Source organism: Terrapene carolina, unplaced genomic scaffold (assembly GCF_002925995.2).
Source record: "Terrapene carolina triunguis isolate 2854851 unplaced genomic scaffold, T_m_triunguis-2.0 Scaffold833, whole genome shotgun sequence".
Classification (NCBI taxonomy): domain Eukaryota; kingdom Metazoa; phylum Chordata; order Testudines; family Emydidae; genus Terrapene; species Terrapene triunguis.
The window spans coordinates 2,591,411-2,615,907 of NW_020665184.1; the positions used below are offsets into that span (position 1 = coordinate 2,591,411).

The following is a 24,497-nucleotide window of genomic DNA, read 5'->3' on the forward strand; positions in this document are numbered from 1 at the left end:
CCCCCCCCCCTCCTGCCCCCCCAGCTCCCCCCAGCCTGCCCCCCCGCTCCAGGTTCCTGGCCCAGCTGGTGCCTTGGAGATGATTGTGCCCCTGCCTTGGACGTGCGGTGAAACCCCAGCGTTAAAGGGACCTCGCCCGCTGCCTGGCATGAAATGCCGGCGCAGAAGGGGAAGTAGCATCCGAGGGGCAGGAGCTGGGGGGTGGCCGTCAGGCCTCCTGGGTTTCATCCCCAGCTCTGGGAGGGAGCGTCCTCTGGGTGGCTGGAACTGGGTTGACTCAGGACACCTGGGTTCCATCACTGACTCCTTGTGCGACCCTGGGCAAGTCACTTCCCCTTCTCGGTGACTGGTCTCCCCCCCCGCACCGTGGGGCGAGACCATGAACCGATGTCGTGCCCCATAGGGGCCCAGCGCGTCGCTGTTCCCAGCCGCTCGTCACAAGCGCTGTTTGCTTTGCCCCGGCAGCGGAGTCCCGGACATGCGATAACTGCAGCCATGGCCACGTCAGATGAGCTCAAGTTTCATGGTGAGCGTTTGCTTTCCGTAAAGTGGCAATTCAGGGGGGGAAGGTGGGAGGGAGAGGAGAAGAGAGGTAGTTTCGTCTGTGGTTTCTCACGTGGGATTCCAAACTCCTCCGGGTAACGTAGTTGGGTCTCCCCTAGTTGTGCTGAACATCACCCCCTGAAAATGTGGGTTAGAGGCTGGTGCATTTCAGGAGCTATTCTGCATCTCAGGCCTGGAGCCACCTTCCTCCCCCAGATCTGTCCTGTTAGCTCATTTCCCCCTAGGGCCCTGCCCTGGGCGGGCGCTGAGGAGACCTGGGTTCTGTGCCTACCTCTGCCACTGGCCTGCTGGGTCACCTTGGACAAGTTACTTCCCCTCTCCCTGCCTCAGTTTCCCCATCTGTAAATGGGAATAATGATACTGACTCCGTTGTGAGATCAGTGGATGAAAAATGCTATGTGAGAACTAGGGAGTATTAGTTTGATTAAAGCAAAGCCATGCAGTGATTGGCCAGTTAGCCTGCGGAACTCACCCCCACAAGAATATCCTGAAGCCAAACACTTAACAGGGTCTGAAAGAGGACTAGACTTTGTTATGGGGAACATGAAGTGTCCAGAGTTAGAACAGTAAATAAGCAAGTTAGGAAGGTGCTTCAGGGCTTGATCTAACCTGTGATCAGGAGCAAACCGTCCCTGGGGGCAGGTTATCCCAGCGCTGCCACCTGCAGGGCTTCTTGCATCTTCCTCTGCAGCAGCTGGGCCTGGCCAGTCCGGGAGGCTGACCCCAGCTGGTGATATTTGGGTTCCTAATCTGACCTAGCCCCTGCTCTGGCCTAACTGAAATCCATCAAGTAAGAAAAGAGCTAATTGGCCCCTCCCTTCTCTTCCTCTTTCCGCCTTCGACTTGGGCCTCCCCGGGGAGGAGAGGGGGGTCTGGACCCTTTGAGGGGGACGATAGTGGATGTGCTCCGGAGGCTTGGCCGGGGCTGCACAAGGGCAGGTTGGATACAGGGATTTCACCCGGGTTTGGGCAGATCTGAGCCAGCACCGTCGAGAACGGACAGGGCTTTAGTCTGCCCTGGGAGCTCTAGAGCAGGGCTCGGGACGCGGCTGCCAGCCAAAGAGATCCCAGGGCCGTGGACGCTGATTTCCAACCTGTTCTGACCGCTGGGGGTTTCCCTGCAGAATTCGACGAGGCAGCCGACTTGCTGGCCGTGAACCCTGATGCCACAACCACCAGCATCAGCGAGCGGCAAAGCCACGTGGCCGTGAATGTGAGCGCCGGCTACGAGGAGGGCGAGTTAGGGGAGGAGACAGATCAAACTGAGGTGAGAGGAAAAGCTGAGCGGGGACGGGGACTGGCTGGCGTGGGCTACAGGGTCTTTCCCCTCTAGAGGGCGTCAGCCCCACCCCTTCCCAGGGCCCCAGCTGCCCCATCAGTAGTGACTAGTTGCCATTTGCCGGTCGAGGCAGCCTGGACGGGCCCCCAGCCCGAGTATCCTCATTGCCAAAGCCACCAGCCCAGTCGGAGCTGGGTGGGGCCCAAGCACGTGCTTAAGCCCTTCCCTGAATCGGGGCCCTGTCTGGCTGCCGAGAAGAACCCTGGTTCCGATGGCCACAGCCGAGGTACGAGAGGGGGAGGGACTCACCCGTGCCAGAAATCGACCCTGATCCCCGGGTCCAGCAGAAAGGCCGACGGCTTGTCCGCGATCACAGAGGGTCCTGGCCGCAGCTCCGATCTCTGCCGCAAGGCAAACCTGGCTGTCTGGCACGTGGGCCGAGGACCAGCCAGTCACGCGCCTTTTCATCCACGCAGCTCCTGAGCGGCCAGAAGAAGCAGCCCAGTTTCTGGACCTTCGAATACTACCAGACTTTCTTTGATGTCGACACCTACCAGGTAACAGAATCTCCCTGTCGAACGTTTCCGCCGTTCGGCTGGAAAGTGACACAGGCGGGAGCAGCAAAACTGGGGAGAGCTTGGAGGGCAAACGGGCCCTCGTGGCAACCTGGCTGCGGCAGCCCTCGGAGGGTGGCTGGAAAGGCCCAGCTCGTCAGCCTCCCGCCAGGGGGCAGCGGCTCCATTTCCCAGGGAGGCAGGACATAGACCTGCACTCGGGGTAGGCAGGGTCGTCCTCGGATGGACACACGGTTCCATGGCGGCAGACGCAGCCCCCTGGCAAGGAGCTTGGTCTCGTGGTTAGGGTGTTCCTGGCTCTGCCACAACCTTGGCAAGTCAGGCCGGGGGAGTTCCCTGCCTGTGAAATGACCCTTCCTTGATCTTCAGGGCAGGGAGCTTCTCTCATGTCTCTGGGCAGCGCCCGGCCCGGCGGGGATCGGCTCTTGGCCGGCTTCGGGGCAGCGCCCGGCCCGCCGGGGGTCGGCTCTCGGCCGAGTTTAGACCGAACTGAGGCGGGTAGTTACAATTGGACCCCCGGTCGGCACTTGCTGAAGGGAAAAGGCTCCTAAAACAAAAGTTTCCAGTGACTAGCAATGCTGAGGCCTGGCCAGAGGTTTAGGCCCCAAGCTAGCGCGTCTCGTTGCTCAGAACTTGCCTGGTTTGGATGGAAACGGGTCACCCGATCCTGGGCATTGAATCCTGGCTCTCCAGAACGAAACGCCAGGGGCTGCTGCAGCTTGAGCTAAGCAGCCGGGCGCTGTAGTGGGGCCAGGCCAGACTCGTCCCTGGGGGTGGCTCTCACTGTTACACCCCCCCAGAGGTGCGGACGAGCTCTCTGCCCTGCGCTCTGCCGCTCGTCCGAGGAGCCGAACGCCTTAACCTCCGATTCCTTTTCCCTGCCATCTCTGCGACCGGCCTGCAGCGTTGGGCTGGGCCCCGAGGCCGGGGAAGCGGGACCAGATCGACACAGACTAGCCCCACAGCACGGTCCCAGCTGAGAAACGGGAACGCGTCCATCGTTGTGGGTCTCGTCTGACCTCTTGCATAGCACGGGCCAGCTCCCTGTGCCCCGTGAGCCCGGCCTGGAGCCTGTAACTCGGGGTGTCCCGGGGGGCGGGGAGGGTAAAGGGGAGTCTTGCTGGTACCGTCCTAGGGGCAGGTCCCTGTTGTGGTAGGCGCTGGCCCGCGGAGCTCGCAGGCGAAGTACGGTAGGCAGCGGTGGCTCCGGAGACGTCCCACTAACCCTGGTCTGTTCCCATCCGCCAGGTGCTGGACAGGATAAAGGGGTCTCTGCTGCCGTTGCCTGGGAAGAACTTCGTACGGCACCATTTACGGAACAACCCTGACCTGTACGGTGAGTACGGCGAGGCCAGACCGAGCTGCAGCCCCCCGACATCCCGGGGTTCCCAGTGGGAGCCGAGGGGCTCACTCGTCACTCAGCTAACCCACGCTCCCTTCTTCGCGGCTCTGGAGCAGAGACGTCCGCACCCCGTGACCCGGCGCCGGGGCCGTCCTGGGTCAGCTTCCAGGCTGGGATCCGGGGGGAGCCCTGAGGGCTGATGGGTGCAGGGCAGCTTTGTGGCGCTGGTGTCCGGCTCCTGTCGACGCGCCTCCTAACTCCCCCTCCCCCCTCTGCCTCCCCAGGGCCCTTCTGGATCTGCGCCACGCTGGCCTTCACGCTCGCCGTCAGCAGCAACGTGTCCCACGCCCTGGAGAAACGGGGCGACCCCTCCTTCCACTACAGCCCCCAGTTCCACAAAGGTGAGAGCCAGCGGGGAGACTTCCCCCAGGGCCACGCAGCGCGTACGAAGTGTGAACAGAACCCAGGAGTCCTGGCGCCTCCCCCCCTCCTCTAACCACCAGAGCCCACTCCCCTCCCAGAGCCGGGATAGAACCCAGGAGGCCTGGCTTCCAGCCCCACCACCCTCTAACCACTAGACCCCACTCCCCTCCCAGAGCCGGGATAGAACCCAGGAGTCCTGGCTCCCAGCCCCACCACCCTCTAACCCACTCCCCTCCCCACCGGCCGTGAATGGCAGCACAGACAGCAGTTAGAGCGGGGGGGCTGGGAGCCAGGACTCCTGGGTTCTCTCCCTGGCTCTGTTTGTCTTTGCTGTTATCTGTGGGCGGGGGGGCAGAGCTCTGGCTCCCCCCTGCCCGGCGGTCACCAGCGTCTCTGCCCTCTCCCCAGTGACCATCGCCGGGCTTGTGACCTACTGCTATGCCTGGCTGGTGCCTCTGGCCCTCTGGGGCTACCTGCAGTGGCGCAAGGGACTCAGCCTCCACGTGGGCTCCTACAGCTTCCTGGAGACGGTCTGTGTGTACGGCTACTCGCTCTTCGTCTACATCCCCACCTCGGTGAGCAGCCCCCACCAAGCTGCTCCGGACTAAACCCGGCCCTCGGGGCCCTGCCTCCCTTGGGGCAGGTGGTTTGGCGGGGCTGACCCCCCTCTCCCTTCTCTCCCCCCCCCCGGGCAGATCCTGTGGCTGATCCCGGCTGCCTGGCTCCAGTGGCTCCTGCTGGCCTTCGCCGCGGCGCTCTCAGGCGCTGTGCTGGTTCTCGCCTTCTGGCCGCTGCTCCGCTCCGACAGCAAGCTGGCCACACTGGCCACGCTGGCCGCCATCGTCTCGCTCCACGTGCTGCTGGCCGTCGGCTGCAAGGTCTGAACGGGGCTGCCCTGCGTGGCTGTTAGCTCAGTCCTGGGGGGGCGGAGAAGAGAGCCGCGGGGCCTCGGCGGCTCCTGTTCTCCCCAGCGGTGCTGCTGCAAGAGGAGATGCAGGCCCTGAGCTGCGGGGGCCCTGCTTGGGTTGTGGTACTGGCCCCAGCCGCCAGTACAGATGGGGAAACTGAGGCACGGAAGATCTGGGAGAGGGGGCTTTTGTCTAGCCTCAGAGTGGGAGGTGCTCTGTGGTCCGGAGGCCATAGTTCCCCTCCTTGGGGCAGATGCTCTGCAGGGCATGACCTGCAATCAGCCAGAGGGGCGGGGCCAGTTCCACCCCAGCTGATCATGCCCTCCTGTTGTTTTTCCAGCTCTATTTTTTCCAGACGCTGCCCAGCACCATCCCTCCCCTGCACCCCCTGGTCACAGCCCAGCAGCCCCCGGTGCTGCTCCCTCACCCGGCCAATACCTCGGCCCCGCTCCGCCAGTGAGGTAAGACTGCAGGAGAACGCGCAGGTGGGGGGAGGGCTGCGGGTGCTGGAAAGAGGCAGAACTTGCTCCTTGGGAGTGGGGGATGGGCCAGCAGCTCTGAGGCAGGCCCCCGTGCCTCAGTTTCCCCACAGAGCAATATCCTCGACCTCAGTCTCTCTGTCCTCAAAACTGGGGAGCCCGAGCAGCTGGGAGTGGTCTGGTCTTCCGAGGGGCTGGATTAGCGCCAGCCCCCTCCAGCCACGGAGCCCCCTCGGGGGCTGGGCCCAATGGCCAAACTGGCCGTTGCTGGGAAAGTCGGCGCCGGGGGACCCCGCCTGGGCTGAGCTCTGGCCCCACAGGAGCTGCGGGGGGGGGGATTTGTAACCTCGTCCCGCTCACGCTGGGCTTCTGCTTTTGTAGGTGTGGATCCCCCAGCACTGGGCGCAGGCGAAAGCCCAGAGCCGCTGCTGGGCCGGGGCCCGGACCCGTCCTCCGGCCTCTCCCCCACGCTGCACAGGGAGGGGGCGGCAGCTTGGCCAGCGGCTGAGCCCGGGACACTCGGCACGTCTCATTCTTCCCCTCCCCCTGGCTCATTCCCAGCTGGGACTAGGGGAATGAACTTGTACCCAGACCAGCACCCCCCAGGCCCCAGCTAGCGTGGCAGGCGTCTTGCCAGGACAGAGCCCGGGCCCTGCTCTCGGGGCATCCCTGCGGCACAGGGAGCCCGACACCTCTGCTGGCCCCAGGGCCGGCGTTTGCAGCCTACTGCCAGGTTCTGATTCGGCACCGCTGTCCTCCTCCCCGGGGCTAGGCCGGGAGCGTCCCACGTAACCCAGCCCCAGCTCTGCTGGGACGGAGCACAGGGAATTCTGCCAGGCGAGGTACTCACCCGCCCCCCATCTCGAGGGCATGGGGGGGCAGGGGCAGTGCTGGCTGCTCCCCGGGCACGGCCCAAGGACTGGGAGCTGTCAGCTGTTTTCTATGCAAAGGTGATTGAAATAAACAACTGGGGCTTTGCCCCCCTGGGACTGGGGCTGGTTCCTGTGTTGAGGGGGCTTGTGGCGTCACTCAGCCTGGCTGGGTTCCTTCCCCTCCCGGCTGCTGGAGGAGGCTGGGAGAACAGCCCGGCGCTGACGGCTGGAGGGAAGCTGCGTCTGGCGAGGGGCATCAACCCCCCCCCCATGCCAACAGCCCTTCGAACCACTGCTGCTTTACTGCGCCCCCTGGGCAGCCCAGCGCGGCAGGGCCCGCTGAGAGCTGAAGGAAACTGCCTCCGTGAAACACATAATTCCTTTATTTCATTTTCTCCAGAGGGGTCCCTGCAAAATCCTTTCGAAAAATCACCGCGGGGGCTTTTGGAAAGGAAACAAAACGAAAACCAATCCACGCTCTACCTGGGGGGCGGTTACACTGCCGGACTGCACTGTCCTAGAGGGGCTACAGGGGCTTCCACAGAGGCCACAGCTCCAGGCCCCGGCAGCTAGCGCCAGGGACGTGGGCAAGGTTGGCTCTGCTCTGCCAAGGGGAGGGGGCAGGGTGACCCAGCGGGTTCCAGCCGGCTGCTCAGAGGGGCCGTGGAGCTGGCAGCAGATGCTGGCACTGCCGCTCCCCGGGACACGAGGGAGTTCGGGATCCGGCAGCCCGGGTTTGGGGACATTCAAGGTGTGTTGAACGCTCTCCTGCCACCCCGGCATTTCCCACGAGACACGTACCAGGCCTGCTGGTCACAGCTGCCTTGATAAGCAGCCGGGCCCCCGCCTCGGGCATCAGCAGAGACAAGGGCTGGGGTGATAAAAAACCCTCCCCCTGAGGCAAGGGGTTTGCTGGGGGCAGGAGCTCCGATGGGCTCCTCCGCCAGCCTCGCCTCTGGCTGCCTGGTGACAACTGCCCAGCCCAGCCGCCCCGCACCAGCAGGGAGTGAGGCAAGGCCAGGGTACGGGGCCTGAAAGCCCCAGAGCTGCGGCTAGGGAGGAATCATGGGGGCTGCACAAGGCCATCTCTGCAAAACACCCGGCCAGGAGCCGTGGCTGCCGACCGGCCCAGCCCCGGCGATTATGGAAGATGGTGAATTAAAAGGACTTGCTACATGATCGGGTGGCAGGGGGCAGCTAGCACTGGGGGCGCCACACGGGCGGAGAATCTGAGGTTCGACATTTCATAAAAAACTGTCCAAGTCCGATATCAAAGAGCGGAGGAGCCGAGGGGCGGGTTGGGCTCGTGGGCCGGTAAAAACGGCCCCAGCGAGCCGGCACACGGGGAGAGAGGGGGAGGGGGCGTCTTCATTTGGTTTCCTGGCGCTGTCAGTTCAGAGACGGGGCAAAGACGTTTTAGCTCCCGTAATGCATTGTGTTGGTGGTGATGGACATGGGGGAGGCCATGGAGATGGCAGGGCCCCCCATGGTGAACTGGCTGTTGACTGGGTAGTGAGCGCTCGAACCGCCTCCGCTCTGGCTGCCGGAGGAGCCTGCGGAGGAGACAAGAGGAGTCGCCGTTAGATCCGCCCGCCCCACGAGAGGGGGCAGCGCCGCTGGGGGCTGCCGGGGAGAGCAGAGGGGACTCCGCAGTCGGGCCAAAGCCCGAGTTACAGGCGCTGGCAGCCGCTTGGACAGGCCCGTGGCGGGCGGCAGGGGAGGCGGGAGGACGCCCTCGGGAAGCCGAGATCCCTGGGGAACGGAGCCGGGCGTGTTACCTGGGACGATGCCGGTGCTCATGATAGAGCCCATCCTGGAGTGCGTGTGATTGACAATCCCCGCGCTGGCCGCTGCAGGGAGACACGGGAGATGCTGCGTGAGCAAGGGAGGGGCCCCCCAGGGTCCCAGCCTCCCTGCGCCCCCGTGGCAGCACAGGCCTGTGCCCAGGGAGCTCTGTGCCTCCCACTGGCCCGGGGGCTAGCGGCTGCTCAACATCCGAGGGTTACAGCCACACCCCCACAACCTGCCAGCAGCGGGCGCTGCTGTCCCCCGAAAAGCGACTCCCAGCTGGGCTCTAGTCCAGTGGGTCTCAGGACCCGTTTGTTCCTGGCCTGTGGCAACCCAGTGAATGGGCTGCGGGTGGAGACCCTGGGGCGACCCTGCCCCCCCGGGGGTTGGGCTGTGCCCGGCTCCTCCGCTCCGGGGCAGTGGCACCGCTCGGGTTTGGCCCCACCCCCCGGATTGGTGAGAGTGGAGCTGAGCCTTCGCCCCTGGGGCTGCAGCGCCACGCACTGAAATCCTGGAGCAGGGAGACGAGGCCGGGAGTCAGCGCGACACGGGGGCCTTACGGACGCGGCTCTGACGTGACGTTCAGCCTGAGCTCCAGCGCGATGGGGGCCCTTCGCAGCTGGGGTCTGGGCCCGCCCCCCATCTCAGTGGGGCCCAGGCACTACCCCTAAGTAACGGGACACTGCGGCACCTGCTGGCTGAAGCGAGCTGGTCCAGGCAGCTGGGGCCTCCCCCAGAGCCACACATCAAACCCTCTGCCATGGCTGGAGCCCAGAGCTGCCAGGGGCCATGTCCCCCAGAGACCCCCAACCAGGGCCCCCTGTACCCCACCCCCCAGTCCCGCCAGGGGATTCCCGTTCAGATGCGGAGACTCACCTAGAGGAATCAAGTTGTTGTGGCCGACGTTGGAGCCGCCGGTAATAACACTGCTGAGGTCGTAGGCGGTGGGCATCCCTGCACCAAGGGGGAGAGATAGGGAGGGGTCAGCAATGGGATGTGCCCCCCCCTCAAGCCACAGCACTGGGGACCCCAAAACCAGAGAATCTATCCAAGGACCTCAGCGTCTGCCCCCCTGCGGCCGAGGGGTCCCCAGCACTGGAGCCAGGCTTGAGGGGAACCGCAGGCCAGGGCAGCCTGGGACAGTCCCTGGGGCTGGGTTCAGGGGTCTCAGCCGTGGGGAAGTGCCCTGGGGAGGGCCGGGCGCTGGGCCAGCCCAGCTCAGCCACCCCGGGACTGAGGCCAGAGGAAGCAGCTTTGCCCAGCAGCCCCCAGGCCCCTGCTTGCAGGCTCTGGGTCCCAGGGCCAGGGCCGGCCAGCACGTCCCGAGCACAGGCTGGCGTGTCGAGGGCAACGCAGCCGCCTCGGGGCCCGGGTGGGCAGCAGCTTCCACGCTGGGAGGCGGTTCCAGGACTTGCCACAAGAGGGAGCTGGAGAGAAGCCGGCCACCGATCAGCCCCAGAGGCCCCAATCCGGGACTCCAGGACATGTTGCGGTGGGGGGTCCCTGTGCCCATGGCAGGATGCAGGGGAGGGTGGCACAGAAATGGGGGGAGGGTCTGGAGGCTCAGACGGAGTCAGTCACTCTCCTGCTCGCGGTCTCAGTTTCCCCACTGGGACGGAGGCTGCGGGTGCCTCCCAGGGGCTCAGAGGACGAGTCCCGCAGCAAGGAACCCTCCTTGGAGCCCTGGCGGCCCGGGCAGCTCCCAGCTGGCGGGGGGAGGGGAGGACGGACAGACGTGCCCAGCCCTGCACCAGGGGAAGGGGGGCGTTTCCCGAGGTCCCAGCCCCGGCGAGCCGATCCCAGCTCGGCAGAGGCCTGGCTTGGGGGGTACCAGGTGCTGATCCCCCACATTTCCCAAGGGGAAGCGCAGACCAATGGCAGTGCCCGGAGCAGGAGGGGCGTGGCTGGGAGTGGGCAAGGGCTGCCCGCACCATGGCTCTGGGGCAGCGACCGGAGCCAGGCCCCTTCCGTGGGTCCAGCCAGCACCGCTGGCAGCTCAGCGGGACATGGATCCAGCAGCCAATTAACGCTGCTTCGGCACAAGGCGGGTTGTGTGTCTGCACTCGCCGGCCCCGGGGGCTCCCCGCCCCCCCCCAGCCCGCTCGCCCCGGGGGCTCCCCGCTCCCCCAGCCCGCCTGCCCCAGGAGCCCCGGACAGCAGGGTACGTTACCGGCCACGCCCATCCCCGTGCTCATGTTGTAGGCGCCGCCCGTGTTCCACATGTTCTCTGACGGAGACGTGTAGTGAGAGCCCGGCGGGGGGGAAGGAGTCGAGCCTGTGTACCTGAGAGAGACGTGACGACACATCAGCGAGGCCTGGCGGGGCTACGGGAGAAACCTCAGCTCGCTGCAGGGGGGATGCGCTGCTGCCCAGCCAGCCAGGTCAGCACGAGGCCCCCCCACAGGCAGAACGGGGCCAGTGACCCGGGAGGGGGGGGCCCGGCCCCCGGTTGCAGCCGGCTCGCAGGGCGGGGCCGTACCTGAAGAAGGGGTTTTTCAAGTCGAGGAGGTTGCTGGACTTGGAACCCGTCTGATCCACCTGGGCGACAATACTGATGTCGTAGCTTTGTCTGCGGAGAGGGAGACGCACGTCAGAGATGGACCCGGCCCTGCCGGAGCAGGAGACACCAGCGAGATGGGCCGGGCCGAGCCGGGGAAGAGGAGAAACCTCAGGACAGAGACACCCCCCGGGGCGAATTCTAGCTCCGGCAGGGCTGGGCCTAATGCTGGGACAGCGCAGGGGCTGGCAAGGGGGCACTGAGGGCTTGGCCATGGAGAGGAGACGCCCAAGCAGGCTAGCAAAGGGGGGGGGGCAATTTGCATGTCCCCCAAGGAGAACTGGCCTGAGACACCCCACCCCCCCACCCAACTCGATTCACAGGCCTTCCGGTCGCTGCTGGTCTAGCCGGGCTTGGAGGCACGTGGGGTAGGACAGGCTAGTGCTGGGCAGAGGGGAGGGCTGCCCAGTGGTTAGAGCAGCACCTGGCTCAAACCCCTGCTTGCCACAGGCTCCGTGTGACCTTGAGCATGTCACTGGGCCTTGCGGGGCCTCGGCTCCCAGCTGTACCTGGGGCTGACAGCCCCGCTCTGCCGGCCGCGGGGAGGAAGCCAGTCGAGATGGTGGCTGTCGGGGTGACCGGGCTGAGTCGACAGAAGGCATTTCCAATGGCTCCCAGCCCCTGGCTGGGCCCCGCAGCGGCAGGACCCACAGACCAGCCCAGAAGCGGGTCAGGTTGCCGAGGGGCAGTGCATGCTCAGCCTGGCTGCCGGAGCAGTGCATGCTGGGATCCGGAGCCCCCCCAGCCCCAGGCCCGCACCGCCCTTACCTCTTGTTGGCGATGAGCAGGCACGTCCCTGAGAGCGTGTCCCCGGCTTTGGCAAAAAGCGGAGACTGAAACAGACACCGGACCTGGTACCAGTGGGTCAGCGGCTCGGTGGGGGCCGTCGAGAGCCACACGGTCATCCTGCGGGAGAGAGGGGACGGCGCCTGTTAGCAACCGACGCGGGGACTGGCTGCAGCACGGGGCACCGTCCACGCCAGCCACGCCACCAGGGGACAGGGAGGTGGGAGCAGAGGCGCCCTCTGCTGGCCCAAGAGGGTTGTAAAGCAACCAACTGCAGCCCCACGTGGCTGTTCCCCGGTGCCTCCCACCCCATAGTGCTGGGGACAGGGGCAGCGCCAGCCGCAGTGTCCCACCAGGCCCGTCCAGCCGCGGGGGAAGGAAATCGGAGTCTCAGCTACGCTAAGGATGAGCTCCAGAAGTGAATCCCCGAGGTGGCAGCAGCCGGCCCAGCGGAGCCCAGCCACCGGGGGCACCAGACCAGAGGCAGTGGGCCAGTTAGTACGGAGCCCACACGCAGGGAGGTGAGAGGCTGAACTGAGATCTCTGCGGTCCCAGCCTCCAGCTCAGGTTCCGGTCTCATTGCCAGGAGCGAAGGAGCAGCGGCAGCTCCCTGGGGTGTGGGAAGCCCTGCTCCCGAGGGGCACCGAGTTACAAGCGAGAGGGTGGCACAGCAGTCCAGGGAACTGACCAGCTGCTTTGCCATACAGCAGGATGGTGCATCGCACTAGTGCAATCTCACGGATCACACTTGTGCCAGAGGCACTGATGCAGTTAAGATGGGCAGGACCAGGCCTCTCGCTATGGCTCGGAAGAGCAGCCGTTGGGATGGGACACGTCTCCTTTCCCCTCCTGCCAGGCCCTAGCGCCGACCCAGGTTAAGCACCGAGAAATTCAAAGCATCTTCAGTCAACATACACGTATCGAAAACAAAACGGCAGCTCAGGCCAGCCAGAACGGTCTACAGTCAAATCTCTTTAGGAAGAATCTGTAGGGAGAACCTCCACCCCACCCCACCCCACCCCAATCGCGTGGCATATCCAGGATCCCAGGGGAATTTAGGCTCCCCATGGAGCGCCCCCCCTCCCCGCATGGGCCAGTGGCGATCAGACCAGACCAGACCAGGGGCTGGGGCTCAGAGTTCTCTCTAAAGAGGTCTCACTGCAGCGGGGTTAGGCGAAAGCGAGGACGGTTATCGAGACAGGAAGACAAGTGAGAAGGTAACGGAATTGGAACTTGCCAGTTCTTTGCAATGTAGACTAGGAGCGATAGCCAGTTATTTGTTTTACAAACCCCAAGCTGTGCTGGGAGGTAGGGGCAGGCCCCACCACTTACATTGAACCAATGAAGGCTACATCAAACCAGAAAGCCAAGCCGTGGACTAGACCTGAATGCAACATGTGGAACTTGAAGGGGATTTCTATCCTGCAAACCAAAGAGAAGCAGTTAGCCGCAGGGCGGGGGCACCTGGGGAGAGGCGCCCAGAGGTGTGGGGGGTTCACAGCCAGGCAGCGGATCATCCCTTCCCAGTTCACACCTCCAGCACCCCCCCCCCGGCCAGGGCGCGAGGCCAAGTCCCTCAGTTGGGGGGCCCTGCACTTGACGGAAGCTACGGAGCCCCCACGTTCCAGCGCGTTGGGTTGTGGCCACTGGAGCTCTGTGGGGCGGGGCCCATCTTCGGTCTGTGTTTGTACCAGTGCCCACAACATGGGGCCTGGGGGTGACTGGAGCTCCCGGGCGCTACCTAATTCCCCTAATAAATACCATGCAGCACCTGGCACAACATGGGGCCTGGGGGGTGACTGGAGCTCCCGGGCGCTACCTAATTCCCCTAATAAATACCGTACAGCGGCCAGCACTGAGCTTTGGTCTCTCGTGATGGCTGGTGGGTTTCCGTTCAGGGTTCAATCCCGCGCTAGTCCCGGAGGAGGCATATCCAGTCTAGGCTGGACAAAGCCCTAGCAATCCTGGGAGAGTTCCTGCCGGGGGCGGGCGAGGCAGGACTGCGTTCTGGGACGTTAAATGCTGCAGTGGCTGACAGGGTAGATGGAGGTGTCTCCCCTCAGCTGCGGGTGAAGGGGAGGGTGGGCGTGTGACCGGGAACCTCAATCAGAGCTGGGGCAGGAACCGCAGAGTGATGATTGAAAGTGACTGGAAGCTGCGGCTCTGAACGTCCTGGCTGCCAGCGGCACCTCCACAGTAACCAAAGCACGTTAGACAGGGAGGCGGGGTTAATGACACGACCCCCCTCCCCCGCAGCATGACGGGTGGGGGGGGGGCAGCTGGTGGGCACTGGTCACTCTGCCTGGCCACCCCTCACTGGGGGTGGAGGGGACCTATCGGAACGCCAGGGGCCAGGCACGCGTGTCAAGGTACCCTGCACGGCCACCCGCTCGGCCGGCTGGGCTCAGTCTGTGAGAGCAGAGATCAGCTCCCACCTCCCCACCCTCCCGCTAGGAAAGAGCAAACAGCTACCTGTGCAAATCGCCTTCTTTGGCTTCTAAGAAGTTGACCGTATATTTAACAGACTTCGCCATTAAAATCCGGATATCAAAGGTGTCCTAGGAGAGAGAGGCACATTGGTCAGCGTCCTGGCCACGACGGGAGGGCCGCCAGCCGAAGGGTAACGCGGAGCGCAGCCTCGTTCCAGCCTGGCAGCGAGGATGCGCCCTTAACAGGCGTGCACGGTGCGGTACACAAGAGCTTTTGCTGGGAAGGAAACCGAGTCGGGAGCTGCAGAGGCAGCGGCGGGGAAGACAGGAAACGGGACACAGCAGGGCAGCCCGAGGAACCAGACACAGACTCTGCTACTGAGCGACCCAAACTGGTCATGTTCTTGCCGGCATCCCGCGTTGGGCTAGGATCCCACTGACAGAGACTGGGGAGAATGCACTCGGCTCTCTCCAGGTTTACGAACACTGGGAAGCTCCGGAAACGCCCTCTGAAATGCAGCCACTTCTGGGGAGGAAGGCAGCTGAGCAGCTCAGAGCAACACCGCCCTACAGCGAACGCTGGGAAGTCAAGCCCAAGCCCATCCCGGGGGACGCAGGGAGGTGGCATGGAACGACCGGGACAGCATGCTGAGCTAATGCCCTGACTCTCATGGGAAGTGCCAGGGGTCCCGAAGGGTCAGAATCGCAGATCTGTCTCTTCAGGCAAGAGGTCACCTCTCAGCGCAGCCCCCCCTCACCTTCGGCAAGTCAGGCCAGCGAATGGCGAGCCGGCCCGAGCGTGCCCGTGGCTGGAGCCGCGTCCCCTTTGCCGCTGCCCAGCTGTGCCGGGGGAGGAACGGCGTAGCCCAGCCCAACTCAGGGCGCTTTGTCCCCTCGAGCGGAGCCCGGGCTGCAGACGGGCCGAGGAGCCAGTTCCAGCAGCAGACACTCGGGCTTCAAGAGGAGAGGTGCCGGGTGTGATCTCCCGTCGCCCCCCCAGGCACAGGGCTAACAAGTGCTGCGAGAGCGGAGGAGCCGCCCCGGGAGGGGGACAGAGCAGGAACGCCTCCCCAGAGCACCATCCTCCCGCGGGAGGCCCCTGCACAGCCTGGGAGTCTACTGAGCATCTGATTGCTGCTTACTCAGAGGCTCACCAATGACTTTCATCTCAAAGCAGGTCAATATCATCCTCCCCATTTGAGGGATGGGGAAACTGAGGCACAGGAGGAGACGTGACTTGCCCAAGGTCACCCAGCAGCAGAGCCGGGACCAGAACCCAGGGTTCCCGCACCCCAGTCCTGTGCTCTGCCCACTAGCCCGGCCTTCCCTTCCTGCCCTAAGCAGCTGCGCAGTGCTGCTGCGCTCTGGTGACCAGTTACCAGCATCTCACTCCAGCGGCAGCCCAGCGAGTCCCTCCCAGCCCATTTAAACAGCCCGATCTGGGTCCAGAGGAAGGAGCCGGGGCGGAGGCGGCTGGTTCCCACAACTCACCACAACAGGCTGTCTAAAATACTCATCTACCGCGGCTCCTCTAAGTGCTGACAAGTCCACACCGTGAAAGGACGGCTGATACCTGCAAGAGGAGACACCCATGGAAACCTGCCTGCGCTGACCAGCTCCACCCACCCGGCTCAGGAGGTGTGGGAACCCGCGGGAAGCGCACAGCTGCCCAGAAGCAGAGCTTAAGCCTCCGCGTCTGACAGGCGCGTCCCTTTGGGGCTCCGGCAGAGACACGAGGCGGATCAGAGCAGAGCTGGGGCTGACCGGGGAAGCCAAGGAGATCGGGGCATCGCTTGGAACCCCCTGGGGGACTCAGTATTAGCAGACGACAGCTCAGCATCTTCTTGTGAGACAGGCGGGCGCCAAATCAAAGCAGCGTATGCCATGTACCCTGGGTGTTACCCCGGAGAGCCAGCTAAACCCGCCTCACCCTGGCGTGGCGTGGCGGGGACGCAGTGGGAGGGGATTATCTCTAGGGGCCATTCAGTCCTTCGCCTCGGCCAAGGCTGACCACAATGGGACCGACACAGACAGTGCTTTGGGGGCCTGATCCCTGGGGAACTGGACCGAGACCCAAGCGGGTTACACGCAGGGTGTTTGGGTCCACGCCCACCTGGGCTATGGAGCCACTTACATCGGGGCTAAAGCCGGGGGTGGAAATGCCCTGTGAACGAGGGGGGAGGGGGTGGTGCGCCAGCTCCAGGCTGGGAAGGGGAGTCCCGGCAGTTCCTTAGTGGCTGGTGCCCCCCTGAGCATCAAACGCTGTCCCCACCCCATCTTGGTGGCTGACACGTGCCCCTGCCCCGGCCTGGGTGTCTCTGCCAGAACCCGCGGCGGCTGGGAGGCAGGACCGGGCTGTCCTACCCGCTCCAGCACACGCTCGCCTCTGAGAGATACTGGGGGATGGGCAGAAACACAGATCCACCCTCCACAATATTCCCACTGCGGGGGGGCGCTATCTCCTCCCGGTGAAAGCCCCCGCCATGCCTTGAACCAGCTGCTGGGCACACGCCGGCGGGCAGGGCACCAGCCTCGCGCCAGGGAAAGGACTCACCAGAAATTGGCCTTTGTAAACTGCTCCATGTAGAGCTGCTCGTCTGTGAACGGGGCCAGGTGCACGTCGCCGATCGTGGGGAACATGTTACCTGGAAGGGGAGCAGAGGGGGTCACGCCCCGCAGGGTTACGCCAAGTCCCGTCCTACCCCTCAAGCACAGGCTGCCCCACACGCCAGAGCCAGGCTACCCGGGCCCTGGATGGGAGTTTTCCCTCCCAAACGCTTCATCAGCTACACAACGTGTCAGGAAAAGAATCGACTTTTAGCGCAAACGTCCCAAAGCACCTTGGGTCCCCTTTGGATCCCTGGCAGGACTACATCTCCCACAATACACCAGGGCCTCCCTCCCCCCCCCCGTGAGAGGGAGACCATGATGCATTATGGGAGATGTAGTTTGCACCTTGTGTCCTCAGTCTCCTCTATGGGTGGGGATCCCCAGCTGGACTACATCTCCCATGAGGCACTGCACTGCTCACTGTCAGCAAAAATAGTGAACTTTCACGTTTTCAGCGGAAACTTTCAACTAAAACCAAAAAAATTCTCTTCCCCACCACCGCTCAAAAATTTCCCAGGGTGTTTTTTCCCCAGCCCAGCCCTGGCTAAGTCAGAGCGCGCCTGGCCCCTTTCCAGGGCGTTCCCCAGCACAGAGCCAAGGTACATGTGTTTGGAAGGAGGTGAGGATTGATTTGGGATCAGCCCGGCTCTCTGGCCAAGCTCCACCCCAGGCAGCAACTGGCCTGTATGCCACCCGATCTAGTCCATTTCGGTCGGTACTGAACTGTGTGGGGGCTGCAGAGTTGGCAGGGGCACAACACCCCCTTGGCAGCCCAAAGCAGAGATCAGAGCTAAGCCAGTCGTTCACCTGCCTCGTTCAGGTCTCAAAGCACATCGAACCCACCAGGGTTACGGCTGGGCGGGACGGAGACCGACGGGGGCACAGAGCCGTCCCCCCAGCTAACAAATCGGCCTCCTCGCCCGAACGAGGTCACCGAGGAACGGTCAAACAGCGCGGCCTGCGGCAGGTCAGCAGCGGAGGGCAGGGGGCCGAGCGCTACACTTCGGCAGCCGGCCATTGGGGGAGACGGCTCCACCTGGCTTTGCAATCTGGACTCTCTGCCATAGGGCCATAGCTGCCGACCGCGATCTGTGACAGCGGGGCCCGTCGACGCTGCCCAAGCTGCTTCCCCCGTCTCTATCCCCTTCCCCGGCAGCCCCCAGAGCGCGCCGTCTCCTCCAGCCCGATCGCTCTCACCACCCACCCGCGATGGCTCCGCCAGGCCGGGTCAGTCCCGAGGCCCATCTCGCTCACCATCCCGCCTCCGGCAGCAGGCAGCACCAGCTGCTGGAGAGGAAGGTGCGAGAGGCCTGCGGTAGCAGACGTGGAACAATCTGCCCCCCACAAAGGCCTCCCAATCTCTAACAGTTTGACTCACTTGCACCCCAAAGCAGACGGCTTTACAGCTCCAGAACTCTACCATTAACAACTGCTCAGGCTCTTCTCGGGAGCTGCAGAAAAGGCCAAAACCTCTTGGAATCCATCCGAGTCCTTGGCCTCAAAGCCATCCAGTGGCAGGGAGTTCCACAGTGTAAGGACACGATATGTGGAACAGGATCGCCTCGGACTGGTTTTGAATTTGCTGGTTTTCAGTTTCACTGAGTCCCTGGTTGATGAGATCGGGAGAAGCCCCCGATCCCCCGTTCTCTCCCCAGTTCGCCAGAGATTTAGGTCCCCTCTCTAAGGTCAATCATCGCTCTTTGCAAGCTCTCCCCACAGGAGAGTTTCAGAGGCCCCTAATCAAGCCCTTTGACGTTCTCTGAAGCCCTGCTAATGCCAGAATGTCCCTTCCGTGGTTCTCCAGGACAGGGGACAGGCTGGACTGTAGGAAGCCAGGCGGCAGAGTTTGGGATCGGAGCACAGCTCGGTGGCTTTAGCGGTTAAAGTTTCAAGATTAAAGGCTGGAGTGTCTAAGGCCACGTCTGACTCGTTAGCTAATGGGGTTGGATCCGTAGCTAGCCCAGGACCTCGGCAGAACTGCCAACCCTGAGCACCCAGAGAACTCAACGAGTGAGAACAGCTGGGTGGGAGGTTCACATTTCCAGGCCTTTCTCCAGTCTCCAGGGTTACAAAATTGACTTTAGAGACGAGTCTCCGACCCACGTGGCGCCAGGAGCTGCGGCTTGACGAAAATCCCCCAAGTATCCCCCGACTCGGGCTCTAAATCCCGAGAGCTGGCGACCCTGCTTATCCCTGGGCTGATGGGGGCCCCGCCCTCCAGATTTCACCGTGCCGGAGAGCAGCACTGCTCCACCCCAGCGTGGCGTGGGCAGGACTAGACTGGTAGCGCAGCTCTTCCCTCCCCCTCACTTTACGCACCACTTTAAAACCTCTTCACCTCCCCTTTACCTAGCACAGCTCCAGGCCAGCGACCCGAGCCCCGCTCCAGAAAACAACAGCCGACTCGGTCGTTCATTTCCTCCCTCCCGGCAAACAGCTGGTTCGTTTCCTCCTGGCTGACGCCCACCCCTGGGAGGGAGAGGGGCTGGCCGGCGTAGCCTCTCTGGGTGCGTCTACACTGCACTGCAAAACCCACGGCTGGCCCTGCAGGCTGACTCAGGTGCACGCCAAGGGGCTGTTTAACTGTGGCGCAGACGCTCAGCCTGGCGCCCGGGCGCTAGGACCCCGTGAGGGGGGGAGGCCCATCTACACAGCAATGAAACAGCCCCATGAGCCGAGTCGGCTGGCACGGGTGGCTAACTGCAGTGTAAACAGACCCCACCATCTCCCCAGCATCGGGGGAAGGGGCAGGCAGAAAGCAGGCGCCCGTGGACGGTGGGAACTGACTGGTTGGACTTACAAAACCCCACCCCGTGCCCCCAACCCCCACTAAAGACGCATTGGTAGCCAGGAGAGCCGGCGTGACCCAGGGCAGGGCACCAGACTGGAGCTCAGGAGACCTGGCTCCTATGCCCAGCTTCGCCTCCTGCAGCGCCTGGCACAGGGGGCCCCGATCCTGGGCAGCGGCTGAAAGTCTGCGCTTTGGAGACGTTGCAACATTTCCACACTGTAGCTGTCCTCGGAGCGGCTCCGGTAAGCGGCTCCAAAGGGGCCAGCAGGTCTCGCTCCGCAGGCAGCCCAGGCTGAGTCGCCGGCAGCGCCGAACTGGTCAGATTCCGATTTCCACCTTTAATCTTTGGCTCAGCCACAGCAACTCAGTGGAGGGACTAAAAGTCCCCGTTCGCTCACCCTGAATTCGCTCAGCCCGTCCATTTCCCTACTAATTTATATCCAGAAAAGCTCCGAAGGCTTCTGCTCCGGGGTAATCAGCGTGGAGGGCAGGCACTGCTGCCGCGAACACAAGCAGCGACCAAGAACGGCCTGTTGGCAGATGACTCCGGCGAGAACAGAAATATCAACGTGGTTGATGTTACTAGTTTGCCCGCATGTTAAACGCCAAAGACTCCCCCCCCGCCCCCTTTGGTCTCCCTTCCAGGCTGGGGGATGATTTTTTCCCCTGTTTAAATTTCAGCCTAAAACAGCTCTTCACCTGCGTAATGTCTCCCTCCCTCATCTTTATAAATGGCAGCGCTCCGAGCTCGCAAGCACTGCTGAAGTCCTGGCGGGTTAGGAGATACGACGTGTTTGAAACACAAGACCCGCAAATCAACATTCTGAACCGACCAAGCCAGGGAGATCCTACGTCCGGAGACAGAGCCCAAGCCTGCGGCCACGCTCAGCCTGAAGCTAAGAGGAGTTTGTAGGATCAGGCCTCAAGCGGGCGTGTGGTAAGATCGGAACCGATTTGGGAGAGAGCAGGAGGCTCGTCTGAGCAGCGCGAGGTCAGGACAGAGCTGGCTGCTCTTGCAGACAGATGGCAGAGAAGTTAAGCATCAAGGTTTTCAAGACAGCATGGGAACAGAGGCGCTAAGAGTCCATCCCCCACCTCTATGCAACATATTGGAACAGTTTAATTTGCCAAGCTTAATTAAATACCAACACCTCTAACGAGACCATACACACATGCTGCTTTCTCGTCACCAGAAGCAACAGACTGTTCCAGACCCTTTTCTCCAGGAAGTTAAAAACTGATCTGGTCCCGCCCTCCCACAGCCCTCCCCCAGTAACGAAGGCAGCTACACGCATCCTCGGCTATTGATTTTTCTAGGAGCGTTTCTTTTGGATGAAGGCAGTGACTCAAATTTGGCCAAAGGGACGGACGGGGTCAGGCCTGTTCGGGAGGGCGGAATACATTAGGGCTGATGAGTCGTGTCAGCTCCTCTGGGAAATTGCCTGGAACACAATTTAATTACATTTCGAGATTCGTTGCATTGCAAATCACCTCTCCACTCGGGAGCCCGGCGACAAGGCACACGCCGGCTTTGGCTAAGCCGGTCTGATGGCAAGCGATCCGTTTGGGGGAATAGTAAAAAGAGGATTTTTTTTTTAAAGAGACAGTGCTGCAAACACATCAAAAGGGAACCAGCTATCCCCACGCTGCTTGGGCAGCCTGGCCATCCCCAGGCCTGGGGGGAGAGTCATTTCCAGGGGCAACAGCAGCAGCTTCTCACTCTACTGCCCTGCGCCCCCGCCCCAACCCCCATGTAAGGAGCACATTACCCACAGACAAGCCCAGGCCTTCCCATTTTCGCAGGAGGCAGCCCCTTTGCTTCCCTCCCACGCCAGGAGAGGGCGCCGTGAGTCAGCCTCCAGCCAGGAAGCTCTTGCAGCCACTCCCCTGTGGTCACATTTTTGCAGCAGCAGATGCTGAAGGGAACTTGGTTTTGAAGAGCCGGAGGGGCCTGGTGGTCACGAGATGAAATCGGGCCCCTCTTCGCACCAGCCCCGAGGCCCAGGAGGGCAGCTGACTGCCTGATTTGCTGCTGAAATGCCCGATGGGGCAGCTCAGGCCCCTCGGCGGCGCAGAGCACTTCCTGGGCTGGAGGGGTCAAAACCACGACTCATGCACCCGCCTGGATCGCCCGGTCGTTCCCCAGCCTACCAGCAGGTGGAGCCCACCACCATGCCATGCAGGGTGCTCTCCGCTCCACCCCACCGGGCAGCATTTGTCCTTGAATCAGGCCCCGAACCAGGGTTCCCTGCTGGAGGGGCCTGCTACATACCCGGGGCACCAGCTCACGCGGCCCAGACTCTGCCTAGCAGAACGGCCGTATTGCCTGGGAACCCGGACCTGACCTCCGTAACAGAGGAGATCCAGCTGCCCTGAATACAGGAGGAGCTGCCTGGCTAGCCGTCCCAGCATGCAATGCTCTAGAGCCACGCGGCTCTCTCTGGAGCAGCTGCGTGTGGGGCCCTGCAGGCTGTATTCGGAGACCCTGGGCCGCTGAGGGCTCACCGAGTGGCTATCCTCACGCCATCAGGGCAAGGAAACCATGTCACTCGATGCATTAGACACCCATGGGTGGAGCCAGGACCTGAGAACCACCCCCCGTCACTAAACACGCTAAGTGTGATGCATGAATCCCTCACCCCCGCGAGGATGCCGCCGGTCTCTGTCCCAGCGTACGACGCTGGAGCCTGCAGACGCAGCTCCCACCGGCGCGCCAGCGGGCTGCGTTTCCCAACGTGGACCATAGCGAGAAAGCCAGACAGCCAACAAAACCCAACTCCCGCGCCCTCGCCAGCCCCAATCACAGGCGACCCGATTCGGGTGTAACGCTCTGCCCCACAGACCCTGGTCGCTCGGGCTCCACAGCCGCTATTCCCCCAGCAATGGAAATCCAAGAGCATCCTCAAGAGCAGGTTATCTGCCCTACCATCCCCACTACCCACATTGAACCAGCTTGCCTTTAAACATGGAGACCGTGGTTGAAAAGGGATTGGGTTTCACCTGCCCCTGAACACACGCCGCCCCACGTCTGGGGGGAAAGGAACATCGCGGAACGGGGTGTTTCGCTCAGCACCGATCACTTACCACTGGGCTTTAAGTACTTCTTGGCATGCAGGTAGCTCTCCAGCATGCGTTCGTTGAAGAGCATATACCCCATTGGCTCCGAGATAATTATGTCCACCTGTTCGGGAAGCGAGATTTCCTCCACCTTGCCGGGGATGACCACGATCCGGTCCGTGAGGTTGTTGCTTTTCACTAAAACCTGGGTGAGGAGAAGGAGGAGTCAGAGAAAGGAAAAGAGGCGGCCCCCACTTCCCGGGTCTAAGCCAGCCCCATGATCCCGAATGGTCTGTGGGCATCTGCGGCGGACGCCAGCCCAGGAACAGGCAATGGGGTTTGCTGGGACTATCACAAATTGTGCTAAAAAACCATCAGGGCCAAAATGATCTCGTGTAACTGGACGACTGCGAGAGGGGGGCAAAGTCAGTCAGTTTCACCCAGCTGAGCGAGACTGGGCCAAAGTCCTTCCTGGTGCAACTGCAGTGATGTCAGTGACACCAGGGATGAATTTGCCTCAGAGCCTTTAAGAGCAGGGGATCTTCTGAAGACAGGGTTATGTTTCCGCCCAAAGATTCCGAGTGCTTTCACCCCCCCTTCCTCCCCGTATCCAGCACTGGGCATCTTCCAACCACTTGGTTAACTGGTCGCGCCTCCCGACACCCGCATCACATAGATGGGTAAACCGAGGCAGGAGAGGACGACGTGACCTGCCCCGGGCCACACAGTGAGTCGAGAGCACACCAGTCAAAGCTCAGTCTGTACGTGCTGGGAATTCGGGTTGTGATCCTTACTGGGAGAGGGAATGATACAAAATGGATGGGGGCTTCTGGTCACTGACTGGGGGAGAACATTTCAGGGAGGAAAGGCGATCTGCCAAGGAAGAATGGGCCAAGCTGCAAATACACAGCAACAGACCAGAGCGCATGGAACCGGGAAGAGGCTATGAAATGAGCAACTTCTGGCCGGATGGTCTTTGGACTCTGGCTCTCGGCTCCCCTCCCTTGCCAGCCTGAAGCGTGAGTAATCCCAGCTCTCTGACGCGATGTGCTAGAGTACCTGGTGAGCCATCCAGGAGGATCCTTTCAAGGAGACCCTCAGGTTCTCTGGGCCAATATATCAGACAGTTTCTTTCCTTTCTGGTCTTCTCTCAGATTCCCCTCACACGCCCCAACTCGGCTCCTGCCTCTGAGTCCAAGCATCAGTACAGCTGTGCTAACACTTCAGCATGCAACGAGCGCCCCTCCGCACAGAGCCCCCAGTAATCCGAGCTTTATGTGGGTCTGCGATAGTTTGTCAGCGGAGCGACCGGTTAACAAAAGGGATCTAGACTCCAGGACAATAGCTCCCTGAAGAAAACAACACCGGTTCCGGAGCTTGCCCCTCGGGTCTTTGCTTTCAGAGATAACTAACCAGCAGCATCTTGGGGTCCCGCGGGCAGGACCACAGCAGCCGGGAGATACGAGAATGCCAAAGCTATCCAGCATTTCTACACACTTGCCACAACTTGCAACCAAGTAGGCAGATAGCAGCAGCTACCCCACAGCAACAGCCTGTCTCCTCAGTGGGGTCTTCAGTCACTCCCTGTCTTCCGCAGAGGTGTGCGCTTCCAAGGAAGCTGCCATTTCCTGACCCCACCTCCAGCATTCTGACCGTTTGCTAGTTCCCGTCCACAGATCTGACCACGAGATCCCACAGCCTGAGCTCCTGCACAGGCCGGAGAATTTCATCCAGCTACCCCGGGATTGACTCACTGGATCGTGTTGGACGAACATTTCTCTTCCAGCCAGACTGCAGACTTCAGGAGACCAGAAAAGCAGGGCTACCCTGTCGTTCAGCCCTGTCCTGGTCACGCATCACCACAGCCTCCTTCTGCCACGACCTTACCCTGGTGGCATCATCTGAAGAACATCCTTCCAGCCTCCACCAGCTGCATGGATTTGGCTCCTCCCAGCTGCCGTTGCACTGGACCCTGCTAGCACCAGTTCTGCCTGCAAACAACGTGGCCAAATTTTCCTCTCCCCCCGCCCCCCCCCC

General features: G+C 62.5%; 2 protein-coding genes across 3 annotated transcripts in view; one reads left to right on the top strand and one right to left on the bottom strand.

Annotated features, from left to right (window-relative positions):
• Positions 1 to 6,544, top strand: part of YIPF2 (Yip1 domain family member 2) — a 7,004-nt gene extending 460 nt beyond the window's left edge. For both annotated transcript variants that reach the window (XM_026660651.2, XM_026660652.2), the window contains exons 2-10: positions 466 to 526; positions 1,689 to 1,831; positions 2,320 to 2,400; positions 3,667 to 3,754; positions 4,045 to 4,161; positions 4,592 to 4,758; positions 4,879 to 5,061; positions 5,432 to 5,552; positions 5,952 to 6,544. In XM_026660651.2, coding sequence (XP_026516436.1) covers positions 496 to 526; positions 1,689 to 1,831; positions 2,320 to 2,400; positions 3,667 to 3,754; positions 4,045 to 4,161; positions 4,592 to 4,758; positions 4,879 to 5,061; positions 5,432 to 5,551 — 930 coding nt within the window. In that variant the 5' untranslated portion in view covers positions 466 to 495 and the 3' untranslated portion in view covers position 5,552; positions 5,952 to 6,544. The remainder of the gene's footprint in view (positions 1 to 465; positions 527 to 1,688; positions 1,832 to 2,319; positions 2,401 to 3,666; positions 3,755 to 4,044; positions 4,162 to 4,591; positions 4,759 to 4,878; positions 5,062 to 5,431; positions 5,553 to 5,951) is intronic.
• A 266-nt stretch (positions 6,545 to 6,810) lies between these two features.
• The window catches only part of CARM1 (coactivator associated arginine methyltransferase 1), a 41,587-nt gene continuing 23,900 nt past the window's right edge, over positions 6,811 to 24,497 (bottom strand). Inside the window, exons 6-16 of the mRNA XM_026660597.2 lie at positions 22,488 to 22,665; positions 16,557 to 16,647; positions 15,494 to 15,575; positions 14,046 to 14,131; positions 12,906 to 12,995; positions 11,556 to 11,693; positions 10,710 to 10,799; positions 10,401 to 10,513; positions 9,107 to 9,184; positions 8,221 to 8,292; positions 6,811 to 7,995 (exon numbers count right to left, since the gene is read on the bottom strand). Of these exons, the coding sequence (XP_026516382.1) occupies positions 7,859 to 7,995; positions 8,221 to 8,292; positions 9,107 to 9,184; positions 10,401 to 10,513; positions 10,710 to 10,799; positions 11,556 to 11,693; positions 12,906 to 12,995; positions 14,046 to 14,131; positions 15,494 to 15,575; positions 16,557 to 16,647; positions 22,488 to 22,665 (1,155 nt within the window). The 3' untranslated portion in view covers positions 6,811 to 7,858. The remainder of the gene's footprint in view (positions 7,996 to 8,220; positions 8,293 to 9,106; positions 9,185 to 10,400; positions 10,514 to 10,709; positions 10,800 to 11,555; positions 11,694 to 12,905; positions 12,996 to 14,045; positions 14,132 to 15,493; positions 15,576 to 16,556; positions 16,648 to 22,487; positions 22,666 to 24,497) is intronic.